General features: G+C 55.1%; 1 protein-coding gene across 4 annotated transcripts; it reads left to right on the forward strand.

The window, feature by feature from the left end:
- Positions 1-111: 111 nt before the first annotated feature.
- Positions 112-26,241, forward strand: GABBR1 (gamma-aminobutyric acid type B receptor subunit 1). Of its 4 annotated transcripts, XM_077886124.1 has the most exons (24): positions 116-358; positions 774-867; positions 1,463-1,666; positions 2,410-2,595; positions 4,099-4,119; positions 5,365-5,525; positions 8,371-8,505; positions 8,786-8,956; positions 9,785-9,886; positions 10,388-10,453; positions 11,498-11,689; positions 16,949-17,191; positions 17,768-17,831; positions 18,864-18,941; positions 20,672-20,822; positions 21,245-21,377; positions 22,411-22,527; positions 22,616-22,723; positions 23,066-23,159; positions 23,753-23,880; positions 24,397-24,525; positions 24,813-24,956; positions 25,222-25,436; positions 25,472-26,241. In XM_077886124.1, the coding sequence occupies exons 2-23, from the start codon at positions 774-776 to the stop codon at positions 25,393-25,395; spliced, it is 2,895 nt and encodes a 964-aa protein (XP_077742250.1). In that variant the 5' UTR covers positions 116-358; the 3' UTR covers positions 25,396-25,436; positions 25,472-26,241. The 4 variants fall into 4 exon arrangements, 3 of the variants coding, with proteins under 3 accessions (XP_077742250.1, XP_077742249.1, XP_077742251.1); XM_077886123.1 differs by having other exon boundaries at positions 25,222-26,241; XR_013373760.1 differs by lacking the exons at positions 24,813-24,956; positions 25,222-25,436; positions 25,472-26,241 and adding an exon at positions 23,980-24,079 and having other exon boundaries at positions 112-358; positions 24,397-24,520.
- Positions 26,242-26,692: the final 451 nt, after the last annotated feature.

The following is a 26,692-nucleotide window of genomic DNA, read 5'->3' on the forward strand; positions in this document are numbered from 1 at the left end:
GGCGGGGCCGGGATCCGGGGCGGCTCCCGGGGCTCGGCTTGTGGGAGGCGCCCTCTCCTAGGTCTCCCCCTCCCTCCCCCCGCCCTGTCTTGTCCTCACCCTCCTTCCTCCCTCCGCCCGGAGCCTCCCCCGGTCCCCGGCGCCGCCTCCTGAGCTCCCGGCTCCCGCTCCCGCGGCCGCCGCCGCCCCGGGAACGAGAGAGCGGGGTGGAGTCTGGGGGAGCAGGACAGGAGCGAGACCCCGGCCGTGCAGCAGCCGGAGGAGGGGGAGGCCGAGGAGAGAGGAGGGGGCGCGGGAGGAGCGGCCGGGCCTGGGGCCTGGAGGCCGGGAGGCCGGGAAGCTGGGCAGGCGCGCCGAGGTAAGGGCCGGGCCGGGAGCCGCGCTCGGAGAGGGGCGCGCGGGGCCTGGGGGAGAGGAGGTGGTGAGAGGTGGAGTCCCGGGAGGGTGGGGGGCCGAGGGAGGCAGGAGGAGGGTGGGGACAGGCGCTCCCTCCTCCCCCCGCCACCCGGCGCCCAGCTCCGCCCCCGCCTCCTCCGCCCTGCGCGCGTCTAGTCCGCAGGCGGAGCCGGGTCGGGGCCGGGCCGGGTCGGGGCCGGGTCGGGGCCGGGTGGGGGCCGGGCGGGGGCCGGGTCGGGGCCGGGCCGGGGCCGGGCGGGGGCCGGGTCGGAGCTCGGAGGCCCGGCGAGGGAGGCCGGGCGCTCCCCTTCCCCCCACCCCGCGGTTGGCCGCGCCGGCGGGGCTCGGTCCGGTCCTCACGGCCGCCTGTCACTCAGATGCTGCTGCTGCTCCTGCCGCTGGCGCTGGCGCCGCTCTTCCTCCGCCCCCCGGGCGCGGGCGGGGCACAGACCCCCAACGCCACCTCGGAAGGTGCATCTGCACGGGCGACCTCGGGCACCCCCACCTACTCCCCCTCTCCTGTACCCCCCTTTCTGGTCCTCATCACTGTCCCGTCAGCCCGACACAGCATCCCGGCCTGGCAACCCCGTCTGCACGGCCCGCCTTTGGTACCCCTGACCTCTCCCCCGGCCTACTTGTTCCCCGGCAGCCCCTGCGCTGCCCCACATCGCCGCATAGGCCACCTTTCCGTGACCCTCCATTGTTTCCTCAACCGCACCCCTCCTTCCCTGCCCACTACGCTGCCTGGGTGGCTGTACTCTCACCCTAATGCACTCAAAATCCTCCTTTAGCCTGTTTGACCGGGCCCACTGGCACATTGTAGCTTTTCACCGATTCTTAGCTTTCCCCGTTAGGGGATCAGCGCCCTTCCCTCCTCACTAGTGAGCTGTCTTACCAGTCCTAACCCTTGGCTGAGGCCTTTTTGTCCTTTGGGGGCGGGGAGAGTGTTTCTGTACCCATCACTACACCCACCTCCTAGCATCCTTCGCCACCTGCCCACTGACTACGCCCTGGGCTCCTCTGCGCCCCCGCTACTCCTCTCTGACCCAGCCGACTCACCCCTTAGGTTGCCAGATCATACACCCGCCTTGGGAAGGGGGTATCAGGTACAGGGGCCTGACTCGTGACCAGGTGAAGGCTATCAACTTCCTGCCGGTGGACTATGAGATTGAGTATGTGTGCCGGGGAGAGCGAGAGGTGGTGGGGCCCAAGGTCCGAAAGTGCCTGGCCAATGGCTCCTGGACAGATATGGACACACCCAGCCGCTGTGGTGAGTAGCCTTGCAAAGACCATCCCTCCTTCTGCCTCAAACTTAGCATTACTTACAAGTCAGCACTTTAAATCCACTGGAACAAAATTCACAAATATGATTCTTGAGCTAACACTATGGTAAAGAGAGACTTTACTATGTGCACTTGGAGGCAGTAAAGTTAGCGGCCCACACCTTTCATCTCATCCTCCCTGCATGAGGCCACTGACCTTATCATAAAATAACTTGATTATTCATCTTGTGAGTTCTTCTCTTTGGGATTATTAATGCCAGATTGTGCAAAAACACTCAAAATGATTTCATGGCACTTGTGATTGCCTCTGTCTCCAATGCAGAGATCATATACTCCTGAAGCAAAACCCAGTTGAACAGTAGTGTAAGTCAGCTATAATAAGAAAAGTCAGTCTGATTGTGGGTCTACAGTTATACACCTTTGCATGTCTGGAAGCCAGGGAGCGGTCCACTGCCACGGACTTTGAAGAGACCCCCTCCTATGTGCTTTATGGCTCCATCTTGGGTTCCTACCATGGAAATGCTTTTTCCTTTCTTCTGCTAGGAATGTGTGAATGCTTAGAGGGTTAAGGGAGGAATGGAAGCTGCAGAAGCAAATCCTTTGCACCCCTGATTTCCTGCAGAGTAGTATGCTTGCGGCCCCCAAACCCAGTCTGCAGCCCCTGCTCTTTAAGGGGAAGGAGCCTTTCCCAACGTGCTTCTCCTTTTCACTTTTCAATCTCTCTCCACAGTCCGAATCTGTTCCAAGTCATATTTGGCCCTGGAAAATGGGAAGGTCTTCCTGACGGGTGGGGACCTCCCCGCTCTGGATGGAGCCCGGGTGGATTTCCGGTGTGACCCTGACTTCCATCTTGTGGGCAGCTCCCGGAGTATCTGTAGTCAGGGCCAGTGGAGCACTCCCAAGCCCCACTGCCAGGGTGAGGGGAATGGCTGCCTACTTGCAACTGAGGATGCTTGCAGAGGGTGCCAGAGGGTGGGAAGGGATGGCGGGAAAGGATGGGGTGCTATGCAAGATGGGGGGGGTCTGGGGGAGGGAGGTGAAAACCCAACTCTTCCCCCCTCCCAGCTGTTTCCAGGCCCCTTTTGTAGCCCCCGTGTTCACTTTATCTGCACCAAGGCTTCCTTCCTCTTCCTATATCTCCTCCCTGCTCATGGTTCTTCAGATGTTCTCTTGTCCTTTATGAGTCTCACCCTCCATCGCTTGTCTTAAGGTTTATTTTTCCTATTTTTATTTTTTTTTAAAGATTTTATTTTATTCATGAGAGACAGACAGAGACAGAGGCAGAGGGAGAAGCAGGCTCCTTGCAGGGAGCCCGATGTGGGACCCCAGGATCATGCCCTGGGTGGAAGGCAGGTGCTAAACCACTGAGCCGCCCAGGTGTCCCTGTCTTAAAGCGTAAATACTCCAGTTCCCCCTAGCCTCAGTCCCTTTCTTTAAACTTAGAACTTTCTCTGCATAACCCTATTCTACAATGGATTACTCTCCATCTGTTATATAACTGGATTATTGTAAAGACTCAGAAATAAATCATATGTCATATGTAGAAAAAAATGTTAAGATTGGAAAGAATATCTGGGACGGAAAACTATCAGTGTAAAAAAATAAAAAAAGACTTAGAATTGGGGGCAGAAATGTCAGGGCACTGAGACTAACCCAGAGATGGGGGAGGGGAAGAGGACAGTCCTTTTCCATAACTCTCAGGCATCCTCCATCCTTCACCAAGGGACTCCGTCTTGTGTCCAACACCTTGTCATTTAGGTCTGCAAAATTCCCCCCTTCCTGGGCCCCCAGATTCTCCCTTTGCATCTTCTCTGTGGGATGCAGGCCTGCCCCATGCTTCCCCTACTCTTGTAGACTCTTTCAAGGTCCTGGGCTTGGCTTTCCCCCACAGTAATTATTCTGCTTGTAATTTACCACTCCATTGTGGAAATTGAGGGTCCTACCCAGGGGTGGATTTGCTATGAAGCTAATGGAGTTTAAGCTCCATTTGCCCAGAGTCTCTTCTTGTGCACTAATAATGTGCTCACATGGTCACAGCTTTTTGTCAAAAATGCAAAAGAAAGATTTTCAAAGCAGTAGTTTAAAATCAATTGGATTTGTGATTGGTATTTTTTCTCTTGAAGAGAGACCTCTGAATTTTCTAATATTTAGGCTGCACAAAGCCAGGATCTGCCCCTGTCTTAGCGGCTGGCACTCCCCTCTCAAATTCTGTTGTCCTATGAGAAATAAAAACACCCGTAGGTCCTGACCCGCAGCCCCACCTTGCTCTTATCCCCAGGCACCCTCCCCTCAGAACGCGGGCTCCTGCTGTCCCCGGTCCTCTCCGGCTTGGACAGATGTGGGAGGGGGCTGGGGCTCTGGCCGGGGCGCTGGGCGCCAGTGGTAACTCTTCTCTGATCCCCGTCTTTCCTGCTGCCAGTGAACCGAACGCCGCACTCAGGTGAGATCAGAAACCCTCCTGTCGCGCACCGCACGCAATGCCCTGACCCCTCACAGTCCGCCCTGCGCCCCCGGGTCGCGCCCCCAGCTGCGGGGTCCTGTCCCCCCTTCCCCACCCCGACCCCATTCGCGGCTGGCCCTCCTTTCCCTACCGGTTTTCTGCCTCTGTCGGGGTTTTCTGCAGGCCCGCGGTCCCTCCCCACTCCCCGCTCGGCTGCCCTGCCCTCCGCCCCGCCTCCTGCCAGACCCCGCTTCTGCCGGATCGCGGCGCCCGGCTGAGGCGTGGGGGGCGACGGGGCGAGCTGACCCTCGCTGCTGCTTCCCCTCCACCCTCTTGGGGGGGCGCCTGACGACACCCCCACCCCGGGGCCCCCGCGCGCCCACCGCAGCCTGGCAGGGCCTCGCTCCCTCCGAACCGCCACCCTCGCCCTTCTCGGGTCTCCAGGCACCCGAGCCAGGCCTGTCTCCGCAGCCCCGGGTCCCCGCCTCCGCCCCCATCGCTTCCCTTCACGCCACCCCCTTCCCACCCAACCAGCTCGCTCCCCGCGGTTCCCGCCGCCTTCTCCCTTTGCCCATCCACGCACAGCGGCTGCCAGAGGCGCGCGTCCCGCTGCCGCCCTGCGCGTCTCCATCCCAGGCCCCCGCGCCCCCGGGGCGGCCCCCGTCCCCGCCTGGCGGGCTGAGGGCGAGTCCCCTCCCTCCCTCCCTCCCTCCTTCCCTCCCCTCCCTCCCCTCCCTCCCCTCCCACCGCTGTTCCCACGCGGTCGCGCCGCCCTCCCGCCCCTCCCCCCGCCCGCAGCTGCCGCGGCGCCTTTGACGTCAGGGCCCCCTCCCAACCCTCCATCTCCCGCTCCTCCTCCCCCCGGTCGGTCGGTCGGTCGGTCAGTCCGCGAGGAGAGTCCGCGGTGGCGGTGGCGGTGGCGGGAGCCAGAGCCCTGGGGGCCGTCGGAAGCCCACCCGCCCCGCTTCCCTGGGGCCTTCGCCCCCTCCCCACAGAGCGCAGGATGGAGGCGCCCCCTCGACGCCGCCTCAGCAGCCCTCCCCAGGAAAAGTGTCCCCCCTGAGCTCCTCCCGCCCCCCAGACCGCCCCTCCGCCGGGCCATGGGTCCGGGGGTCCTGTGTCCGCGGGCGAGGTGGCCGCTGCCGCTGCTGCTGCTGCTGGCGGCGGGGGTGGGCCCGGCGGGGCCCTCCCACGCCCCCCACGTCCCGCGGCCTCACCCGCGGGTACCCCCGCACCCCTCCTCAGAGCGGCGAGCGGTGTACATCGGGGCGCTGTTTCCCATGAGCGGGGGCTGGCCGGGGGGCCAGGCCTGCCAGCCCGCGGTGGAGATGGCGCTGGAGGACGTGAATAGCCGCAGGGACATCCTGCCGGACTACGAGCTCAAGCTCATCCACCACGACAGCAAGGTAGTCCCGGGGGTGGGGTGGGGGTGTGGGGGTGGGCGGGGGGTGGGGGCGGGGGGCCTCGGTCCCAGTGACTGCTGCGACTGCGACAAGGACCCCTCCCACGTCTGACTGGCGGGAGCCTGGGGACAGTCACAGGGGCTGGAGGGTCAAGATGAGGGTCTGGGGGTGCACGAGGTTGGTCAAGACGGGAGGCAGAGCCTCCTGCTCCCCAGAACGCTGGGAAGTGGGGGTGGGGGATGCTGGGGGAACTGGTGATGGATTTAGGGTCCAAGCCGAGCCTGATCTTCTGGGGAGTAAACTGACCCTAGAATGGGGTCTGGGGACGGAGGAGGTGTCAGAGGTGGGGGGCTTTCCATTTACCGTGGTAATAAGGTGAATCTTGGCAGCAGGTTGGAACTAGAAGAAACAGACTGAACACCAAACATTTTGGGGAAGTTGAGTGCTCTTTATTTATCGCAGAAAACAACAGGGTAGCTGGGCGCCCTGCCCTGCAGAGGATTCCTGGACTGTGGGATAGACAGCATATTGTGGTCGGGGAGAGCTAATGGTTAGGAGGTGGGCATGGGCACTGGGAAATGAGCTGCATTAGAGATCCACATGGGAGCCCCCACAATTGCATGGGGATAGAGGGGAGTCTGGTTACAGGCAGGAGAGAAAGCAGGGAGGGATGGCAGTGGGGGAGGGAGTGATGATGATGAGGAGGAGAGATCATCGTTGGGCATCCTGTGGAACTTGAGTCTTCACTTTATCTTCCTTATGGCATTGTGGCCTCTGAGGTGTGAGAAGGGAGATGGAGGTAGGGTAAGGGAGGCAGGGAAGGGGGGGCTAGGTAAGCGAATTTGGGTAGGGGAGTAGAGAATGGTGCCATCAGATTCCTCTCCCACTCTGTGCCCTTTGAGTAACTGGGAGTTTGAGGAGGAACGTAGCACAGGGAAGGACTGAGACTTGGGGCCTCAAATTTATCTTCTCTGACGTATGACCCCAGAATCGTGAGGGATCTGGGGGAGAGTAGAGAGGAGTACAGAGGAGAGGATTCAGGACCTGAGTGGACTCAGGATGTGTAGTCATTCTTTGAACAGCTGAGAAATATGTTTGTGAGGGAAGAGTGGGCAGAAGCGGGGTTGAAGGTGGGTGCTTGGAGAGAAGAGAACACCGTACTGCTAGGGGTTGGTGGGGGATTTCAGATCCCTCCTCACAGTTTGAAGGGATCCCCAAACTTTGGTGTATACGAGGATCACCAGAGGACTTGGTTCCAAACACAGATTCTAAGTCCCTGGTCAGGAATGAGTCCTGAGGATCCTGTCCTGGTGGATTCCGTGGGTAGCTTAACCCCAGATGCCTATGGAAGAGCAGCAGGGCACAGAGGAGAATGAGGTGTTAGGGCAGGAAGGGGAGCAGAGGGTCAGGTCTGAGGCTGGAGGGTCAGGTCTGAGGAGCAGAGGGTCAGGTCTGAGGCTCAGACTAACCCACCAGAGGTGCTGGGGAGCAGACGCTCCCTCTTCTCCACCAAAGGATGTGGAAGAGAACGTAACAGAGGCAGCAGGGGAGAGGGGAGCAGGGAACTGGGATGTGTCAGGTTCCTTGGTGAAGAGGGCGGAAGAGAGGCTGAGAGGAAGTGTAGAGGGGAGGAGGGTGAGAAGCCCAAGGAAGGGATCTGTACGGAGGGACCAGTGCAAGAGAGAAGGGATGGGGGGGGGTGGTGATGAGAAAACCAAGGTCGCCCTGTCGGTGTCAGTGTCCACCTAGGTCCTGTCAGCCTTTCCGTGGGGCTGCTGGGGAGAGCTGAGGTGAGATCTGGGGTACTCTGCTAGAAGTGTGAGAGAGGGTGAGCCTGAGAATGGCAGAGATGCCTGCAGGAGTCTGAGTGGAAGGGCGAAGAGCCTTCAGAAACACCTCTTAGCAGGGGGATGGGAGCCTCGGTCTTCCTGCCCCACCTGGCTCTCCTGGCCCAACTTCCCTGATGTCTCAAATGTCAGGCCTTGGCAGGAGGTGAGAAGGCTCTGGGGGGGCCTTCCTCCTTCCCTCCCTACCCAGCCCCGGTCCCCTCTGTCTCCTCTGCCCCGGCTCCCGCTAGCTTCCATTTCTTCTCTGCCTCCTTTGGGGCTCCAATAGCTCCAGAAATGTCATGCTTCAGCAGGAGGGGAGCAGGCAGGGGGGCGCACACAGCTAGCCCCCCACATCCCTTCCCTCCCCCTCCCTGCCTCTCATCAGTACTCTGAAAGCATCTGGTTTGTGGTGAGCCTCCTTCTAGTTATTCTCCCCCATCTCTGTCACCTGTCTCTCCCCCCTGTCTCCGCCCCCCCTTCTAATGGATCCAGCAAATGTCAGGGCCCAGCAGGAGGGAAAGGATCAGATCACTGCGCCCTGCCGGACCCCCTGGCAGTCTTGCTCCCTGTTCTCTTCATGTTTATTTACCATCAGCCCAGGAGAGAGATGAGCTAGGAAAAATGGAAGGTGGAGAGAAGGGGTTTGTAGGGTGAGAGAGGCATTTCATCATGTGGTTCTTAGGACTCTGTCCTGTCCAGGACTAGGGAGGGTTGATGCACATTCCTGCAGACTCTTTTCTACTCACAGATACTTAGCACTTACAGACCTGGAGACAAGGACTGGGGTGAGAAGATGGTGGGCTCAGGGATGTGTGGGAAGGGGCTGAAGGGGATTCAGGGGGTCTGTGCACTAGTTCTGGCAGAGGAGAGAACCCAGGTGAGGAGGCAGGAGGATGGGAGGGGAGGGTGTTTCATGCATGAGGGGAAACAGACAGATGGGGTCCAGGGTGGGACGGGGGCCTGGGTAGCTGCAGTGGGGAGTAGCACCAGGAGGACCAATTGTACCCCTCTCCATTCAGTGTGACCCAGGCCAAGCTACCAAGTACCTGTATGAACTGCTCTACAACGACCCCATCAAGATCATCCTCATGCCTGGCTGCAGCTCTGTCTCCACGCTTGTGGCTGAGGCTGCCAGGATGTGGAACCTCATTGTGGTAGGCTGGGCTGGAAAGAAGGTCCTCCCACTTTGTGTGTGAGGAGACTGTGGGGACCTCCTTGGAAGGCTCGTGGTCCTTTCCAGGCCTCCTTGCAGCTAACTGCTCCCTGTGGGCGGGAAGTGGAGTCCCATCGGGGACTGTGCACCTGTGCTGGGGTGAGGTGGGGGTGCAGGGCCATGATGCTTGAGGCAGAAGTGGGTGGGGGGCCGGGAGGCAGCCTGGGGGACGGTGCACAAGCTCCAGGTGAGCCTGTTCTGTACTGCCTTTGTCCCGCTAGCTCTCCTATGGTTCCAGCTCACCAGCTCTGTCCAACCGGCAGCGCTTTCCTACCTTCTTCCGAACTCATCCCTCGGCCACGCTCCACAACCCTACACGAGTGAAGCTCTTTGAGAAGTGGGGCTGGAGGAAGATTGCCACCATCCAGCAGACCACCGAGGTGTTCACATCGGTAAGGGGGCCTGTGTCCCACTCCAGGGCATGGTGCCGTGGCCAGGATGCCTTCTGGGGAGAAGAGCCTGCTTCTTTATCAAAAGCAAACCTGTTCTGAGTGGGTTCAGTGGGTGTCTTTTTGCAACCAGAGGAACAAACAGATCTGGGTTTTTAGGGTCCTTTCCAACTGTTTGGTTTTAGGGCACTTTTTCCCTTTGATGCTCTCTTTGCCAGATAATTAGACCCCAACTGACCCAATTCTATTATAGTAGCTTTTCCCCAGGGTTGAGATGAGATGCAAGAAGGAATATGTGATAGGAACCCAGAGAGGCGGCACATTCCAGAGACCCTCAGGGGTGGTGGTAGTGTGAGTGGGAACAGTGGGAATAGAAAAGAGATGGAGAAGGGAGGGGGAGGGAGGTGGGTGGACAACGAGGCAGAGTGGGGTTCAGATGCAGGGCTCTGAACCTGAAAAAGACAGCTGGCCCTCTCTCCTACTCTTGGACCCTGTCCACTCTCATGTTCAGTGGCCCCTTAACCCTCCCCTGACCGTCTCCGTGGTGCAGGGATTCTTCTCTGATGCAGCTGTGTTTTCCCATCCTGTCCACACCGGAGCCTGTCTGTCTTTCCCCCACTTTTACTGTGTGGTGGGGCGGGCTGAATGGGGTGACTTCTCAAGACACAGATCCTCTGTAGGATCTATATCCTGAGACCACAGACACCTTCCTTGGAGCTCTCCCCACCCAGGGACACACATGGGGAGGGGTTCTGGAGTGCTGTACATCTCCGGTCTTTACCCCATGGCATGCCCCATGTTTTCTCCATTTGTTTCTCATTCCCACCCAAGACTCTGGACGACCTAGAGGAACGAGTGAAGGAGGCTGGGATTGAGATTACTTTCCGCCAGAGCTTCTTCTCAGATCCTGCCGTGCCTGTCAAGAACCTCAAGGTGCAGGGGTTGGGGGTGGTGGGCTCGGCCGCTGAGGAACCAGGGTGGGGGACCCATGGTAGGTTGGAGAGGAGAGCCAGGCAGGGGCAGGGGTGTTGTTTGTTTGTTTTTTTTGTTTTGTTTTTTTGTATCGAGATATAATTAGCATATAACATCGTATAAGCTTCATGTGTGCCATGAGTTGATTTGTTAAGTTTTTATATATATGTATTTATGAGATGGAAATAAACATTATATGCAGTCATATATTCCATATAATTGATGAATAATGTGTAAACTTAGGGTTGATTTGATATACTGACATGTTGCAATAGGATTAGCACCCTAATCTGATTCTGGGAGATAGTACCATCTCCTGGGAAGTTTATTTTCCTCATTCCAGGTGGCATTAATCCAGCACCCCTCGAGCAGAACCCTGCAACATGCACTCATGCAAAAAAATCACAGCTGTGCAAGTGCTTGCTTTGTTTGTCATGAGCTCTATTTGTCTCCGATCTGTAGCGCCAGGATGCCCGAATCATCGTGGGACTTTTCTATGAGACTGAAGCCCGGAAAGTGTTCTGTGAGGTAGAGTTGGAATCTGGAGAGGGAGGGTCGGCTCCATCCCCTGGCTGTCTGGTGGGCTCTCTGCACATGTGCTCAGGTCCCTGGGCTGTCTGGGGGGCTCTGGGCACGTGTGCTTAGGTTCCTGAGCTGTCTGGGGGGCTCTGGGCACGTGTGGTCAGGTCCTTGGGCTCTCTGGGGGGCTCTCCAAATGTGTGCTCGGGTTCCCGGGCTATCTGGGGGGCTCTGTGCACATGTGCTTGAGTCCCTGCACTTTCCGGGGGGCTCTTTGTGCATGTGTGCTCAGGTCTCCTGGGCCATCCAGGAGGCTCTCTGTACACGTGTGCTCAGGTACCCAGGCCGTCTGGGGAGCTCTGTCCACATGTGTTCAGGTCCCTGGGCTGTCTGGTGGGCTCTGTGCACATGTGCTCAGGTCCCTGGGCTGTCTGGGCGGGCTGTGTACACATGTGCTCAGGGACCTGAGCTGTCTGGTGGGCTCTCCACATGTGTCCTCAGGTCCTTGGACTGTCTGATGGGCTCTCTGCACATGTGCTCGGGTCCCTGGGTTGTCTGGGGGACTCTCTGCATGTGTGCTCGGGTCCCCGGCTGTCTGAGGGGCTGTGTGTGTGTGTGTGTGTGTGCGCGCGCTCAGGTCCCTGGGCTGTCTGGGAGGCTCTGTGCACGTGTGTTCAGGTCCCTGGGTTGTCTGGGGGGCTTTGTGCACATGTGCTCAGTTTGGAGTGGATGATCTGAGGTAATCATTTAGATGAAGTCTCTGTCCATTGGCTTTGACTCCATCTCTTGGCTTCTCACAAATGCACTTTCTCCAGATTTTACCTTCCTACCCCTTTGGGTTTCTACAGGAACCCTTGAATCCCATATTTCCTGACTAGCTCAGTAGAAACTTAGTAGTAGGAGGAGTAGTTGAGTGTCTCCAACTCCATCCAAGACCTGTAGATTACTCTTTCCAATTCTCTGCTCTTCTCTGATTCCCCAGAGGCTGCATAGTGTCAAGGGAAATAAGATAAAAAAAGAAATAAAGCCCCAGCCCTCCTCCTCTGCATTCAGGTATACAAGGAGCGGCTCTTTGGGAAGAAGTATGTGTGGTTCCTCATTGGGTGGTATGCTGACAATTGGTTCAAGACCTACGACCCCTCCATCAACTGCACAGTGGATGAGATGACCGAGGCTGTGGAAGGCCACATCACCACTGAGATTGTCATGCTGAACCCAGCCAACACCCGCAGCATCTCCAACATGGTGAGGGTGGGGACCTGGAAGCTGGCCCCCTGGGCTGGGGAACAGAACTGAGGGTGCCTTACAGGGGTGGGAGTGGGGGCAGGAGTGGAACGTGCAGGTCCAGGAGGGCACGCAGAGCTTGTTTGCACCGTGTTTCCTGTGGCTTTCACCTCTGCTCTGACTTTCTTGAGCAGAAGCGAGAGAGAAATGGGAGAGTTATGATCACGAGGCCCCTGTGAGTGGAAGGGCTGTTACCATGGCAATGAGGAGTGGTTGGCAAGAAGTCAAATGAGGGATAGGAGTTAATGATAATATAGATGCCGTATTCACAAGCACACCTTGACAGAAGTGACAGAAATATGATTTATTTTGGTGACTTCAGAGCCCTTTGGAGTTGCTTAATATTCACTCCTGATTGATACTGAATTAGCTTGGCCCCTGATATTTCTTTAATGATCCTCTTTTAGAATTTTAGATGTAAAAGGGACTTTTGCAATCAGTTCTTTCCAGATAGCTGATTGGTGACAGACTTGGGGCTGGAAGACATGTCCTGTGATTTGAGAAGGCTGGGGCGGCCCTGCAGGGCGTGAGTGTGAGGGTCAGGGCTCCTTTCTTGCTCATTATTACACCTGAAAGAATGCAGGAATCTCCAGCAAGCTTATAAGGCAGCCTGCATGTCTGCTCATTATTACCAGATGTAGTTCTGGGTCTGGAATACTAGTTTTGGAAAGCATGCTGGGGGTGAGTTAATGGTTGTAAAGCCCCAAATATCTCATTAAAACAAAAATGTACTAATGATTGCTTTTGTGTGGTAAGCCAGGAGTTTAGGTACATGGTTTCAGTGATCCTCCAGCCATGCTCTGATATGGGGTTGTCATTTCCATTCTGTAGACCAGGAGACTGACACAGAGAGGTCAAGTGACATGGCCCAGGCCCCATAACTGCTCAGTGGTGAAACCAGACTTGACCCTCATTTAGTCTAACTCCAAACCACTTTGTCCTCTCATCCTCCATGGAAAACCATGAAATCTCACTAAAGAGTCTCTGCCTTTGTTGGCTAACACTGTTCAGCTGATGGAAGCTTTTGATCAAGGGAGGAAGATGGTTCAGGCAGTCTGTTCTAGCAGTGGATTGTGTTGGAAGTGTCCATTGTCAAGTGGACTCTGATTGTGGACCCTGTCCTGGGAAATTCCAAGGGACTTTATATTTAAGGTATCTTGGTTGAAAATACAATGGGAAAATTCTGAAGGATCACATCCCTGTAGAGCACCAGAGTAGTGAGTCATCTCTGAGACCTGAGGAAATAGAGGAACTGGTGCCCAAAGTGAAAAGGCTTATCAGCACTGTGAGCCTGGGACGTGCCAGTCGTGACTTCTACCCCCAGCAGAGAATTAGGGAAGCCTCTGGCAGGAAGCAGAGGACATCTGGGGCTTTGGAGCAGAATGAGTTAGACGGTCACCTTTCTGGCTCTTGGTCTTTAGAGAAGAGTGGTGCCTGCCTTTGAGGCCATAGGGCTTCTGGTGAGAGCATGCCTGCTTGGTAGCTTAAAACACCTGGTGGAAAAGCCAAGATTTTCCAAAGGGTAGAAGCAGCCTTCACAACTGACTAGGGCATAGACCGTGGATGAATCAAACAGGACTAGGAGAGGTAAATCAGAAGCAAGAGTCATGGAGATTTAGAAAGGAAGCAGAGCTGCCTTCACTTCATAAGGATGATGCTAAGTTTAGAGCACTAGTTCTCAGACGTTACCTTTCTGGAGGGTTAGTTAGTACTCAGATTACTGGGCTCTTCCTTTGGAAGTTCTAATTCAGTAGGTCTGGAGTGGTTCTTTCTAGCACGTTCCCTAGGGATGTTGATGCTACTGGTTTGAGACCACATTTTGAGGACAATTGGCTGCAGCTGTGGTTTTCAACGAGAGGTGGCAATATCTAGAGACAGTTTTGGTTGTCACAACTGGCATCTAATGGGTGAGCCAGGCATGCTTCTAAACATCCTATCATGTATAGGCAGTTCCCCCACAGCAAAGATTTACTCTGATCCAAGTGTCAAGAGGGCAGAGATTGAGGAACCCTGGTTTAGAAAGGAGCCAGGAAAAAAAAAAAAAAAAAAGAAAGGAGCCAGGAATGGGAGAGTGGGTTGGAGTAGTTTTGAGGAAATATGGCAGCTCTGGGCTAGAGGGACAGCTGGGAGGTGGCCTCACCTGGGAATGAGGTTCTGTCGCAGTTCTCACAAGTTGGGATAGAGGTCCCATCAAATCTTGGTACAATACAAAATCGAAAGCTGCCTCGAGATACAAAGTTTAGGTCGCAGTCGGGCATCCATGTCCCTCACATAGAGACAACCAGCGGGCTGTTATAAAATGAGGGTCATCGAGTTGCATTTGATTACTTGACTAATTTCTGTGGGTTGTGGGATTTTTGCTGTTGTTCACTTTTCCTTGAGATGCTTAGTAATATTTCCGCCTGAAAACCTGCAGCTGTATCTGTGCTGGCCCAAGGGGGAAAGATTTTTTGGGAAAGCATGTTGGTTTACTGACTTGGAGGCAGCAGAGAGTATGAAGATCTGGGTGCAGAGAGCACCACGCAGGGCAGATGAATCCTTTCCATCTGGATGTTTTTCTGATCCAGTGTGGACTTCGAACTGAGGATTGGATAGACTTGTGAAGGATTGCTCAGAAAGCCTCACCCTAGCAGCTGTTTACTGAGCAGGTGCTCTTGGAGAGGCCTACCTATGTGCAGAGGCAGTGCGAGGTGTTAGAGGAGTAGGGACTTTGATGCCAGGCTGCCTGGGCTTGAATCCAGGATGACAATTTTCTGTGCCTATTTCCTTATACATACATATGTGTGTGTGTGTGTATGTATATGTACATACATGTATATGTGTATATATATACATGTAGAAAAGTACGTGTGTGTGTGTGTATATATATATATATACACACACACACGTACACCTTAGAAAAGTGGAAAAATGCCTGGAACAGTGTAAGGAAATATAAATGTTAGCTATCATCATCATCATCATCATCATGATCACTGTTCTGTGTAGGGGCTGACAGCATTTTTTTTTTTAAATATTGCTATTTTTTTAAAATTTTTATTTATTTATGATAGTCACAGAGAGAGAGAGAGAGAGAGAGAGAGAGAGAGGCAGAGACATAGGCAGAGGGAGAAGCAGGCTCCATGCACCGGGAGCCCAATGTGGGATTTGATCCCGGGTCTCCAGGATCACGCCCTGGGCCAAAGACAGGCGCCAAACCGCTGCGCCACCCAGGGATCCCGGGGCTGACAGCATTAATGAAACATTTCAACAGAATAATTAAGAGGCCTTGGTGATTTGAAAGAGTCTAAGGGATTCTAACGCTTCAGTCTCACCTACCAGGAAGTGTTGAGGAGTAAAGAAAAGTTGAGCTTAGTCTTAGATGTTTTTAATTTAAGGTCATTGATCATCTAGCTACAAATGCCTCAGAGACAGCTGGGGATACAGGACTTGAAATGCTGAGATGGATTGTAGATCTGAGTACCAGTGACAAAGATGAGGTTGAGAGATGGGGAAATTTGCAAAGAGAAACTGTAGCTTAATTTTATAACGCAGCATTTTACCTATGTTTCTATTTCCTATGATAACTCTTCAGGTAGGCAGATTATCCTCATGTTAAAATTGAATAACCAACTACAGAAGTTTAGTGACTCGTTTGATGTTACACAGCCTGTAGGTGAACTGTTTGGAATTGGGGTTCATTCATCTATCTGTTTATCTGCCCAATGGACATTTTGTTTATTTAAAGGTTTTTTTTTTATTTATTTTTTTATTTTTTTAAAGGTTTTATTTATTTATTCATGAGAGACATGGAGAGAGAGGCAGAGACCTAGGCAGAGGGAGAAGCAGGCTCCATGCAGGGAGCCCGATTTGGGACTCGATCCCAGGACCCTGGGATCATGCCCCGAGCCAAAGGCAGATGCTCAACCACTGAGCCACTCAGGCATCCCCCAATGGACATTTTAAAAAATATATTTCTAGAGCGATTTGAATTCACAGCAAAGTTGAGAGGAATATGCTCCCCACCGCAGAGGCACAGCTTCCGCCATCGCCAACCTTCCCCACCAGACCGCTTACCCTGGATGCATGTGCACTGACCCATCAGCACCCAGTTCCTTGCTTTATGCGCAGACTTACTCTTGGTGCTGTACATTCTGAGGGTTTGATAGAGGTAGAATGACGTGTATCTACCACCATGGTATCATATAGAATATTGATCCAGTGGACGTTTATCATTGGTCCATGTGGGCTGGGCACTGTACTGGGTGTTGAGGATGGACAGAGGTCTGGGTCTCAAGGTGGTGGAGCCCTGGCCTGTGTCCACAAGCTATTCCCAGGGTCCCAGGTGGACTGTTCCTTGCACTTCCCCCTCCCCTGGTTTCAGAAAGTTGAATAGAAAGAAAAGTGGGCTGGGCATGAGAAACATTTTATTTATTCTTCATCTACTCATTCTTTCCTTAAGAGTGTGAGGCTGTTAGTACATTCCAGATCTAAACAGAGTTGTGGGCAGCCTTGCCAACAAGTGGCCACTGAGCATTTCCTTGTGTGGCTTCTAGGGGGTAAGAAGGGGCGGATGTAATTTTCTCCATTACACGGTAGGCATTTCCAAAAACCCGAGCAATTTGCCTGTGGTTTTTAGCCAAATGAGGTCATTGCCAGGTATAGAAATTCAGGTCTCTTGATCCATTTCATGACAGAGTTATAGGAGCTGTCATTCTCTTTTGCTTTCTTGGAGAACAAAGATGGGGGTGGGGGTGGAGGGGAGAGTCTGAGTAGTGGCTTCCGAACGTCAAATGTTGGGAAGGGTGTCTCTGGGGCCTCAGCCTTCAAATCCCTCCAGGGGGCTGTGCCGGATGAGGAGGTTTCTTGGGGGGCGCCCTCTAGGTTGTCTTGTAATTGGAGCAGCTGTAATTGGAGTGGTTCAGGTCCAGCCCACTGAGAATATCTGGACCCTGGAGAACATCGCCTTTGGCTCCACCTCTACTTTCTTTGGCCCTTTGTTATACAGCGTCTGTCCCGTAGACTTGAGTTGTGGTTCTGTGCACACTGAACCACTGGACCCTGCTCAGCCCAGCTCCAGTCTAGATATGGGCATATTTACAGATTTCGAATGCCTGTGTCTCAATCTGACAACATGAACACAAACCATCTGTGCCATGAGAGGTGCTGCTGCCGGATCAGAAGCCACACCCTGCATGCCTCACCCACGCCAGCCGTTTCTCCCTGTCCTTCCCTCTGCAGACATCCCAGGAGTTTGTGGAGAAACTGACCAAGAGACTCAAGAGACACCCTGAGGAGACAGGCGGCTTCCAGGAGGCACCGCTGGCCTATGATGCCATCTGGGCCTTGGCATTGGCCCTGAACAAGACATCTGGAGGGAGCGGCCGTTCGGGGGTGCGCCTGGAAGACTTCAACTACAACAACCAGACGATCACAGACCAAATCTACCGCGCAATGAACTCCTCGTCCTTTGAGGGTGTCTCTGTGAGTGACAGCAATCCCCTCACATTCCCCGTCCTCCTGCTGAGAGCACGCCATACTTCCCCTGCAAGCATGCATCAGCCTGCAATTATAGGCTCAGATGGGAGTTGGGGGACCTGTAAGAGAAAAGCATGTAAGAGACTAGAAGGAAAAGGGATATTCCATTTCTTCCAACCTGTCCCCTAGGTATTTATGAGTCCAGTGAGAATCATAGGATTTTGAAGTAGAAATAGTCTGAGAAATCATGTCCTATTCCTTTCAAAGTGGGGAAATTAGTGCCCAGAGGGATTTGGTGACATGCTCAGGTCACATAGCCAGAAGCCAGGTCTCCTGGTGTTCTCTGAGGATTTTTCCCCACTCAAATCCCATGAGTGAAGCTTCTTTTCAAAAGAATAATGTTTCTAGAATCTAGGGTATGGGCATCTGGGGTATGTCCTATATGCAGGCAAATGCCATAAATAGAATTCATTCAGAGGCTCAATTACATCAAAAACATAAGGATCCAGAGAGTCCCTGATGCTCTCTTCTGGTTCCTGCTTTTATCACCTTTGCCTGCCTCCGCATGTTCCCGTCTCCCAGGGCCACGTGGTGTTTGATGCCAGCGGCTCACGGATGGCCTGGACTCTGATTGAGCAGCTGCAGGGTGAGTGCAGAGGCGTGGGCCAGAGTTGGGGAGCCGAGCTGGGCTGGGGGGCCCCACCCCAGGTGGCTTCTGCAGTCAGTCCGGGGCTCCCTGCTTCCTTCCCTTCATCAAGCGTCTATGTAATAATAGCAGCAGAAAGCTTGGAGAGGGTGTGTGGCTTGAGGTAGAAAGGGGCAGACACCGTGAAAGCTGCCATGTCTCTGTCCAGTGGCTTCCCTTTGGTGGCCTGGGCTTGAAGGGCTAATGCCCTGTAAGAGGCACACCTGTGGACTTGGACTTAGGGCAGCCGGATCTAGCTAACCGGCTATTTATAGAGGAAACTTATTGAATTTTCTTGTTGTGTAAACAAGCATTCCTGATTTTTGCATCTTAGGGGCAGTTTGGCTTTTCTAGACTGCATGGTCTTACACTTCAGCACACTTCAGTATTTGCCAAGCTTCCAAGAGTCAATCTGTGCACACACCCCTGTTGGCCTCCTAGGGTGCTGTGGGCACAGGTCTCTCTGTAACCCAGACTGGAGGTTGTGGGGTGGCTTCAGAGGGAACAGTTATGGTCACTGGTCACTGGGAATCTTAGCAGTGGCTGAATTTCGCCTCGTGGCTCCAAAAGGCAGATGCAACTTTCCAAGGAATCAGAACCCAAGCCAATCGAAAATAAAGTTCTAAAGTTAAACTCTTTATTTAAATGAAAGATTCTGGGAAAATAGACCCTGTGATTCTGTCATGAGAGGGAGAATAAGCAGGCACTCTGAAAGCTTTAGACACCAGAATCGAAGTGCGAGATGACCACCAAGAGAGGCGCAAGGCTGGGGGATGGCACACCCGACCCGTGGAACCCTCTCCACTGGGCTCTAACCCTACAAGCTGTTCTGTATTACATTGCCTTGGGATCTACTTTATGTCTGATGGCTGCCTAAGAGAGCCCTCAGGTCCTCCCAGGGTCCGTCAGGGGCTCAGGGTGGAGGTAGAATCAGCCCCAGTTCAGGAAGCTAGCGCCCAGCACAGCTCCTCACCCCTCTGCCTGTTCTGCCAGGTGGCAGCTACAAGAAGATCGGCTACTATGACAGCACCAAGGATGACCTTTCCTGGTCTAAAACGGACAAATGGATTGGTAAGCTGGTCCTGTTTGCATTTTCTTTCACTGCCTGTGAACAACCAGGGGAAGGGTTGTGCCTGTGCACGAGGGTACGGTGGTGGGCGCCGTGGGTTTGAAATGTGCCAGGGAGATGGGCCAGGGTTGGGGTTAGGACCTGGGTAGGGGAGCTGTGTATTTGGAGAAGGAGCAGGCACATGGTAGCAATGCACTAGTAAAAACAGCTCATGGCTTAGGTCATAGGATTGGAGGTGGGGGTGCCTGGGGTGGCCATGGAAATGCTCTTTGGGTTTCTCAGATGTTCTGGTACCTTGATATATCAGAACCAGCTACTTTGGGCCTGTGTAGCCCCTTCATCTCTGCCACAAAATTGGTTGCTTAGATTATGAGATGTTGCAAAACCTCATATAATTGCCATACCCTAAAATGTGCTTTTTAAAGACAAAAAGTAAGCAATTATTCCTTGTGTGCCTGGTGGGCTAAATAATCAGAAATGGGACAGATCCTCCAGGTGGACAAAAGGAAGGACCTACTAGTAGAATCATGGCTTGGCACCTCAAGGATGGAGATAGCTGCCAGCTGCTCCACCCCACTGGAAGCTAGTGGTTTCCAGCACTGCCAGAGTTCTGACATGTTTTTTATAATTTGAATTTAGGACAGTATTCTATACTGCTATAAATGCCACATGGCCTAAATTACAGTTTTCTTTTTAAAGCTAAGCAAATTGAAATTAGATTTTATTTTCTTTTGTGAACTCGTCGACAAATCTGGCTTCCTTTTAATAATAACCAGAAAACACCTTTGGGAATGTCACCCTGCCAGAGTTAAAAAATCACAGATCAGATTTTTTTCCTTAAGGTTAGGAGACTGGGCTGGATGCTTTGAACTCTTTAGCTTTATGATTCCACGACTGTCTTTTTGCAGCTTTTGATTTGAGTTCTGAGAGATTTCATGAACTTTACCTCTGAGTCATCCCCTTCTTCCCTTCCTGTTTCTTTTGCTGAGAAAAAGACAGAAAATACAGAACAAACACTAGCAGAAACAGACTCCAGCTTTGCTAATATATCCTAGCCTCTAGCTCCATTTTCTCCTCTCCTTCCACTGCTTCCTGAGATCCCAAGCTGCAGGGAGCATTCCTCTGTCCTGGCCCCAATTCAGAGCAGCCAGGGCCCCATGTCCTCAGGGCTGGAGGCAGGTGTCCTTGCCCCTTTCTCTGCCTCTTCATTTCCTTGTCCCCTCCTCAGTGCTATGCAGTAGGGCTCCCCAGCTGACTAGACTCCCCCACTGCCATGCAGGAGGGCCCCCCAGCTGACCAGAACCCCCTCACTGCCATGCAGGAGGGGGTCCCAGCTGACCAGATCCCCCACTGCCATGTAGGAGGCTCCCACCAGCTGACCAGAACCCCCAGTACATGCAGGAGGGCCCCCCCCAGCTGACCAGACCCTCTACTGCCATACAGGAGGGTCCCCCAGCTGACCAGAACCCCCAGTGCCATGCAGGAGGGCCCCCCAGCTGACCAGAACCCCCTCACTGCCATGTAGGAGGGTCCCCCAGCTGACCAGAACCCCCAGTGCCATGCAGGAAGGGCTCCAGCTGACCAGACCCCCCACTACCATGCAGGAGGGGCCCCAACTCACCAGACCCCCCACTGCCATGCAAGAGGGGCCCCAGCTGACCAGAACCCCCACTGCCATGCAGGAGGGCCCCCTAGCTGACCAGAACCGCCCCTTACCCTTAATGTCATGCAGGAGGAGCCCCCCCGGCCGACCAGACCCTGGTCATCAAGACATTTCGCTTCATGTCACAGAAGCTCTTCATTTCAGTCTCTGTCCTCTCCAGCCTGGGCATTGTCCTGGCTGTGGTCTGTCTGTCCTTTAACATCTACAACTCTCATGTCCGGTAAGTTTCCTGTCTGACACTTTCCTTGTTTTGTCTGCCTGCCCCCGCACCCCAGGACAGTGAGCATGGGACGGAGGTCAGAGCTGTGTGAGTCCTGGGTCTGGGAGCAGAGGTCTGCACTCTGACTTACGCTCTCCCGGTGACTACTGACACCTGGAGGGGGACCCCGAATGTGGGTCCCAATCCAGCTCCACAGCAGCTGGCTGAGGAAAGTGTTAGGGGCCAGGTAACACAGTGGGGGGTTGAAAGTGTGTGTGCTGGCGGGGGTCCCCTGCCGTGGAGCCCCTGCATCCACCACCAGCCCCTGGCCCAGGCGGCTTTGTCTGTCTTCCAAGGCCGGAAGTTGGGCACTGAAGAGCTGGCATCTGCAGAGAAGAGGTTAATTCGGCTCCTCTCTGTCTCCTCTCCTGCCTCTGCCCTAGTTACATCCAGAACTCCCAGCCCAACTTGAACAATCTGACTGCTGTGGGCTGCTCCCTGGCGTTGGCTGCCGTCTTCCCCCTGGGGCTAGATGGGTACCACATCGGGAGAAGCCAGTTTCCTTTTGTGTGTCAGGTGAGGAGGAGGTGGGCAGATGCCTGGCCCGATAGGGCTGGCCCCACCCTGGAGCCCCTCTGCCTTTTCTCAACTGTCCCTGTCCTGCTGACACCACCCTTCTGTTCCAGTGATCCAGGCCTCACTGTGCCACTCTCCAGGCAGTTCCAAGGTTGCCACGGCCTCACACTGAAGAGGGGAGGGACTGGGGGTATAGGAGGGAGTCTGCTCAAAGAACCTGGGACAATGGCAGCTTGTCTGTGCTGTGGAGACAGCAGGGAGTACACGCCGCCAGGGGGCCTTTGCTGTGGTTTGCAAGGAGAGGTGGAGTTGGACCAGACAGCAGGCAGCTGGTCCTGGGGCTGCTGGAAAGGCTGGCTTCCATAGCTAGTCACATTTGTGTAGTTCTGGTGGGGACAGAACTACATCCCCCCTCCTGCCCATCCCCCCTCCTCCTTCCCTGCAGCTGTGCACATGGCGTTTGCACACACACATGCATACTCCAGCACGGGCCGTAGGTCCCTGTGAGATGGAAGCGCCATAGGAGGGGCACACAGTGAGCCATGGCCAGTATGAGAAATGTCCACAGAAAGTGCTGTGCAAGTGAAGAAGAAGTGGCTGGGGAGGTGGCTGGACCTCACAAGGGTGGCATTTCAGTATCAAAGGATACTGAAAGGATCCTTTCAGGATTCACTCCGGCGGCTTGCAGGGATGGAAAAGCCAGCAGATCAGGGGAGCCCCTCAGTGTGGCCGGGTATGGCCAGGCATGGGGGAGGAAAGGGCCAAGGAGCATGGGAAGATGGGCAGGGCTGTGTTGGTAAGGGTCTGTGGACACACCACACACTGAAGGGCAGAGGGTTGGGCTGGTAACCCCAGCAGATTTTTTCCTGGTCGCCTGGTCAGCAGAGGAGGAAATGGATGGGAGCACATTGCCTGAGGCAGAGGGACCCCCTTGCTGGCCTCTCCGTGCCCCCATCCCCACTGGCTGTACCTCTGTCCCTCCCGAAGGCCTGCCTCTCCCCCCACTGTCCTGCCCTGCTCTCTCCTGTCCTAGGCACGCCTCTGGCTCCTGGGTCTGGGCTTCAGTCTGGGCTATGGCTCCATGTTCACGAAGATCTGGTGGGTCCACACGGTCTTCACTAAGAAGGAGGAGAAGAAGGAGTGGAGGAAGGTGATTGGCTTCCTAACCCCCAGCCTGGAGGGCTCTGGCTCCGGGGCCGAGGGAGCTTCCCTGACTCACCCATGCTCTGTTTATCTAGACCCTGGAGCCCTGGAAGCTGTACACCACAGTGGGCTTGCTAGTGGGCATGGATGTCCTCACTCTTGCCATTTGGCAGATGGTAGACCCCTTGCACCGGACCATTGAGGTACCAGCTGAGAGGAGGCCCCGAGGTCAGGGCGAGTGGGGCTCCCTGGTGATTGTTGCTGGTGGTTCCTGCTTGTGAGGGGTGCCTGTCAGCATTGTGCCTGTTGGCAGCCCCCACCCCCTTCCTGTAAGGAATCCTAGCGGGAACCTTTGGGTTTGCTGGAGAAAGGCAGGGTGGGGATCCAGGAAGGATGTGTAGACTTCCTGGGCATCATGGAAAGCTGGCAGACAAGCAGTTCTGAGGTGTTCCTGGGAAAGAGGCAGACTTGGGGGCCAGGGGCTGAGCAGAGGGGGCGCGAGGAGGGTGACCACTGTCTTCCCTTTGGCCCTGATTCTCCCTTAGACTTTTGCCAAGGAGGAACCAAAGGAAGATATTGATGTGTCCATCCTGCCCCAGCTGGAGCACTGCAGCTCCAAGAAAATGAACACCTGGCTTGGTGTGTGCAATGTGGGGGTGAGCGGGTTGGCAGGCTGGGGACAGAGGGTCTTCAGAGAAGGGGTAGTTTGAGTGTCCACCTCTGTGTCACTAGTTCTTTCTGGGAAGGCAGGAGAGTTGGTCTTTTTCGGTGAGGAGCTGAGCGTCTAGAGCAGGGCTGAGGTCGTGCCTGTGTGTGGCTGAAGGGCCAGTGGGGACAGCCTGACACCATCCGTTCACTTGGCTCCCTAGAGTGAGACCGGGGCTGTGAGGGGCCTGGGTTAGGTCCCATTTGGCCTTGTGAACATTGCTCTGGTGGGCAGCCAGGAAGGGTGAAACCTCCCCTGGATGGTGAGGAGGTGACATCATGCAGCCAGGGCCCCTGTCTGGCTGATACCTGCTCCCAACAGTCTTCTTCCTGTGTCCCAGGAGAAGTGGTGAGGTTTGGACAAGTTGGGGAGACAGGTGTGCGGGGTCAGGAGGCCACCTGGGGAGGAGCCTTCATTGTGGAGCTGTAAGCAGGAACAGCAGCATCCTCTGGAGGATGCAGAGGGTGCTGGGAGTGAGTGGATACATCAGGTCTAGTTGCCCAGGTGACCGCTTCCTCCATTCTAGGCATTTTCTATGGTTACAAGGGGCTGCTGCTGCTGCTAGGCATCTTTCTTGCTTATGAGACCAAGAGCGTGTCTACTGAGAAGATCAATGACCACCGGGCTGTGGGCATGGCCATCTACAACGTGGCGGTGAGCCCCGGACACCCAGCACTGACCCCGGGGGCTGCCTGGGAGGAATCAGGGCTGGGACCAGTGGCTGGGCATCTTTAGAATTTGTTAATGCCTCAGGTTTGTAAAGCAGTTTACAGTTGGTAAAGCGCACGACAGACACTCTTCTTAACTCTCCATGACCACCCATGAAGCAGACCTTAGTGTCCCCCCTACACAGGTGAGGAAGCAGAAACACAGACCTTACAGTGCTTGTATGTGGCTCCCTGGCTGGGATTTGAGTCAACTTCCTCCCAGGGTTCCTGCCTCCATCGATCCATCGATGGGTCATTTGATCAATGGCTCATTGGCAGGAACTCTGCCTGGAGGGAGGGGTTGGCCTAGAGCGGGACGTGGTTTGGGATTCTTCCCTTTTGGGAGTTGAGGGTGGCCTCAAGTTTGGACCGTTTTCAGATGGGAAGTTCCCCCAGGACCTGTTCTCATGGGCTCTCTTCTGGGGGAGGAAAGTCTAGAGGTCCCACATGGGTCCCCCTATAGGTCCTGTGCCTCATCACTGCCCCGGTCACCATGATCCTGTCCAGCCAGCAGGATGCAGCCTTCGCCTTTGCAGCTCTTGCCATAGTGTTCTCCTCCTACATCACTCTGGTCGTTCTGTTCGTGCCGAAGGTGGGGCGCTGCTGCACACCACGGTCTAGGGACGGTGCTCCCCAACCTTCCCCGCCCTCCTCCCCTCCATCCAGGGATTGTACTCCCCAACCTTCCCCGCCCTCTTCCCCTCCATCTGGGGACTGTGCTCCCCAACTTCCCTGCCCTCCTCACCTCCATCTGGGGACTGTGCTCTCCAACCTACCCCACCCTCCTTGTTGGGGGCCCAGCTTGTCCTTCTTGACCACCACCTGTTAGTCACTGACCCCATGGCCTTCCCATCTCACACCCCAAACCTTGGCCCCCAGATGCGCAGGTTGATCACCCGGGGTGAGTGGCAGTCGGAGGCGCAGGATACCATGAAAACGGGGTCGTCGACCAACAACAATGAGGAAGAGAAGTCCCGACTGTTGGAGAAGGAGAACCGGGAGCTGGAGAAGATCATTGCTGAGGTTGGTGGGGGGCTGTGTGCACTGACCTGTTTCTCTCCCTGCCCCCCCCCGTTTCTCTTCCCTGATCTCTTCAACTGCCACCCCCACTTCGCTGTGTTGGCTCTCTTCCATCTTTCCTGGCTCTCGTTTCCATTCCTTCTGTCCATCCTGCCCCCCGCCCCCTCCCCTCTCCCCTCCCTTCTCTTCTCATGCCCTTGCTTCCACACTCCTCTCTGTGAGGCCCCTCCCGACCTCCTTTCAACCTCTCCATCCTCTCTTTCCGCAGAAAGAGGAGCGAGTGTCCGAGCTGCGCCATCAGCTTCGTTCTCGGCAGCAGCTGCGCCCTCGGCGTCACCCCCCGACGCCCCCAGACCCCTCAGGGGGCCTGCCCAGGGGACCCCATGAGCCCCCTGACCGGCTCAGCTGTGACGGGAGCCGGGTTCACTTGCTGTACAAGTGAGGGCGTGAGCGGGGAGGGGACTGGCTGGGAGGACGCCCCCCCTCTGATAGTCTGGAGTGGTCTGGGTGCCCTGGACTGTTCTAGATCCACTGTCCAGTGCGCACCAGGCGCTGCTGCTTCCCCACCGGCCCCTCCCACCCCCTCCTGCCCCCCTCCCCTTCCAGGTCTCCTACACAGACCCATCCCTCGCACCTGTACCTGCACCTGCTCTGTCCCCTGGATGTTGCCTTTTCCTGGCACTCACATGCCCCCACCTCTGCTCCTCCTCACTCACATGCTCCTCCTGTGCTCATGTGCACACATGCTTTCTCCTCTGTCCTGTGGCCTCATGTGGCCCTGGTGGTGGGGGCACCACTGTCCCTGGAGCAGAGGCAGGTGTTCCCCATGGGTGCAAAGCCATGTGCGTCCCTGCATCTTTGCTGTGTGTTCATGCGACCTGGGTGCCCCCACCCTTTGCATTGGAACATCGTCCTATTCTCCCAAAACAGCTGCAGGCACCCACTCTGCACCTTGTTATGAACTTTCCTTGGATTCACACCCTCACCTGGTTTCTGCTTGAGCTCCGCCCCCACTTTGTGCTCATGTATCCTAGGTCCACATTCACATTCCTTCCCAGGACTGCTTCCTTTGGTTTTGTGTTTTTCTGGGGGGAGTTAAGAGAGAAGAAATGAGGGCAGGCTTGGGGAGCTGCTTCCAGTAGAAGTGAGAATCCTAACCACAGGAAGCCACCTCGACTGCTGGCATGGACGGAGGGAACTCCAGGGCAGAAGGTGGCATCCCCTTTGCATTGAGGTGTCTCTTGGGGAGGGATCTCCCCTAGTCTCAATAAACCAGTGAACAGTGTGACTCAGTGGCTCGTCCCTCACTGTGAACACATTGGGCTTCTGTCCAAGGAGGGAGGCTTGGGGCTCTCCATGTTAGTGAAAGGGCGCTGAGGTGTCTCGTGGCTCCACTGAGGGCCATGCAGGGCAAAGCAGGATGGGTTTGGCTAAGACAAGAGAGTGATGGCATGTGAGCTTCAAGGTATGGGCTCAAGTGGTGTTGGATGACTGGAGCGTCAACCACCGTGGTGTGGGAACAAGTTCCTGGATCCCTCTTCTCCATGGCCTCGTTTGTGACGGCGGCAGCAGACATCCTGCTCAGCAGACATCCTGCTCGTCACCACGCAGTCCTCTGCACGGTGTCCAGTGTGGTCCTTAGCCCATGGAGCATGCTCATCCATGCAGCCATGGTCACTGCTGTCGATTGAGGGGGAGCCCGGAGCCTCTGGCTGATGAGATGGGGGAACCCTCCCTCC

The sequence above is a fragment of the Canis aureus genome, chromosome 37 (genome assembly GCF_053574225.1).
Source record: "Canis aureus isolate CA01 chromosome 37, VMU_Caureus_v.1.0, whole genome shotgun sequence".
NCBI lineage: Eukaryota > Metazoa > Chordata > Mammalia > Carnivora > Canidae > Canis > Canis aureus.

What these genes read in the sequence shown, in the direction of transcription:
- GABBR1 (XM_077886123.1), top strand. Translation starts at nt 774, where the DNA reads ATGCTGCTGCTGCTCCTGCCGCTGGCGCTGGCGCCGCTCTTCCTCCGC. An exon ending in GAACCGAACGCCGCACTCAG is followed by an intron (nt 4,120 to 5,364) that starts GTGAGATCAGAA and finishes ACCCCTCCTCAG; the next exon opens with AGCGGCGAGCGGTGTACATC. An exon ending in CCCGCAGCATCTCCAACATG is followed by an intron (nt 11,690 to 16,948) that starts GTGAGGGTGGGG and finishes TTCCCTCTGCAG; the next exon opens with ACATCCCAGGAGTTTGTGGA.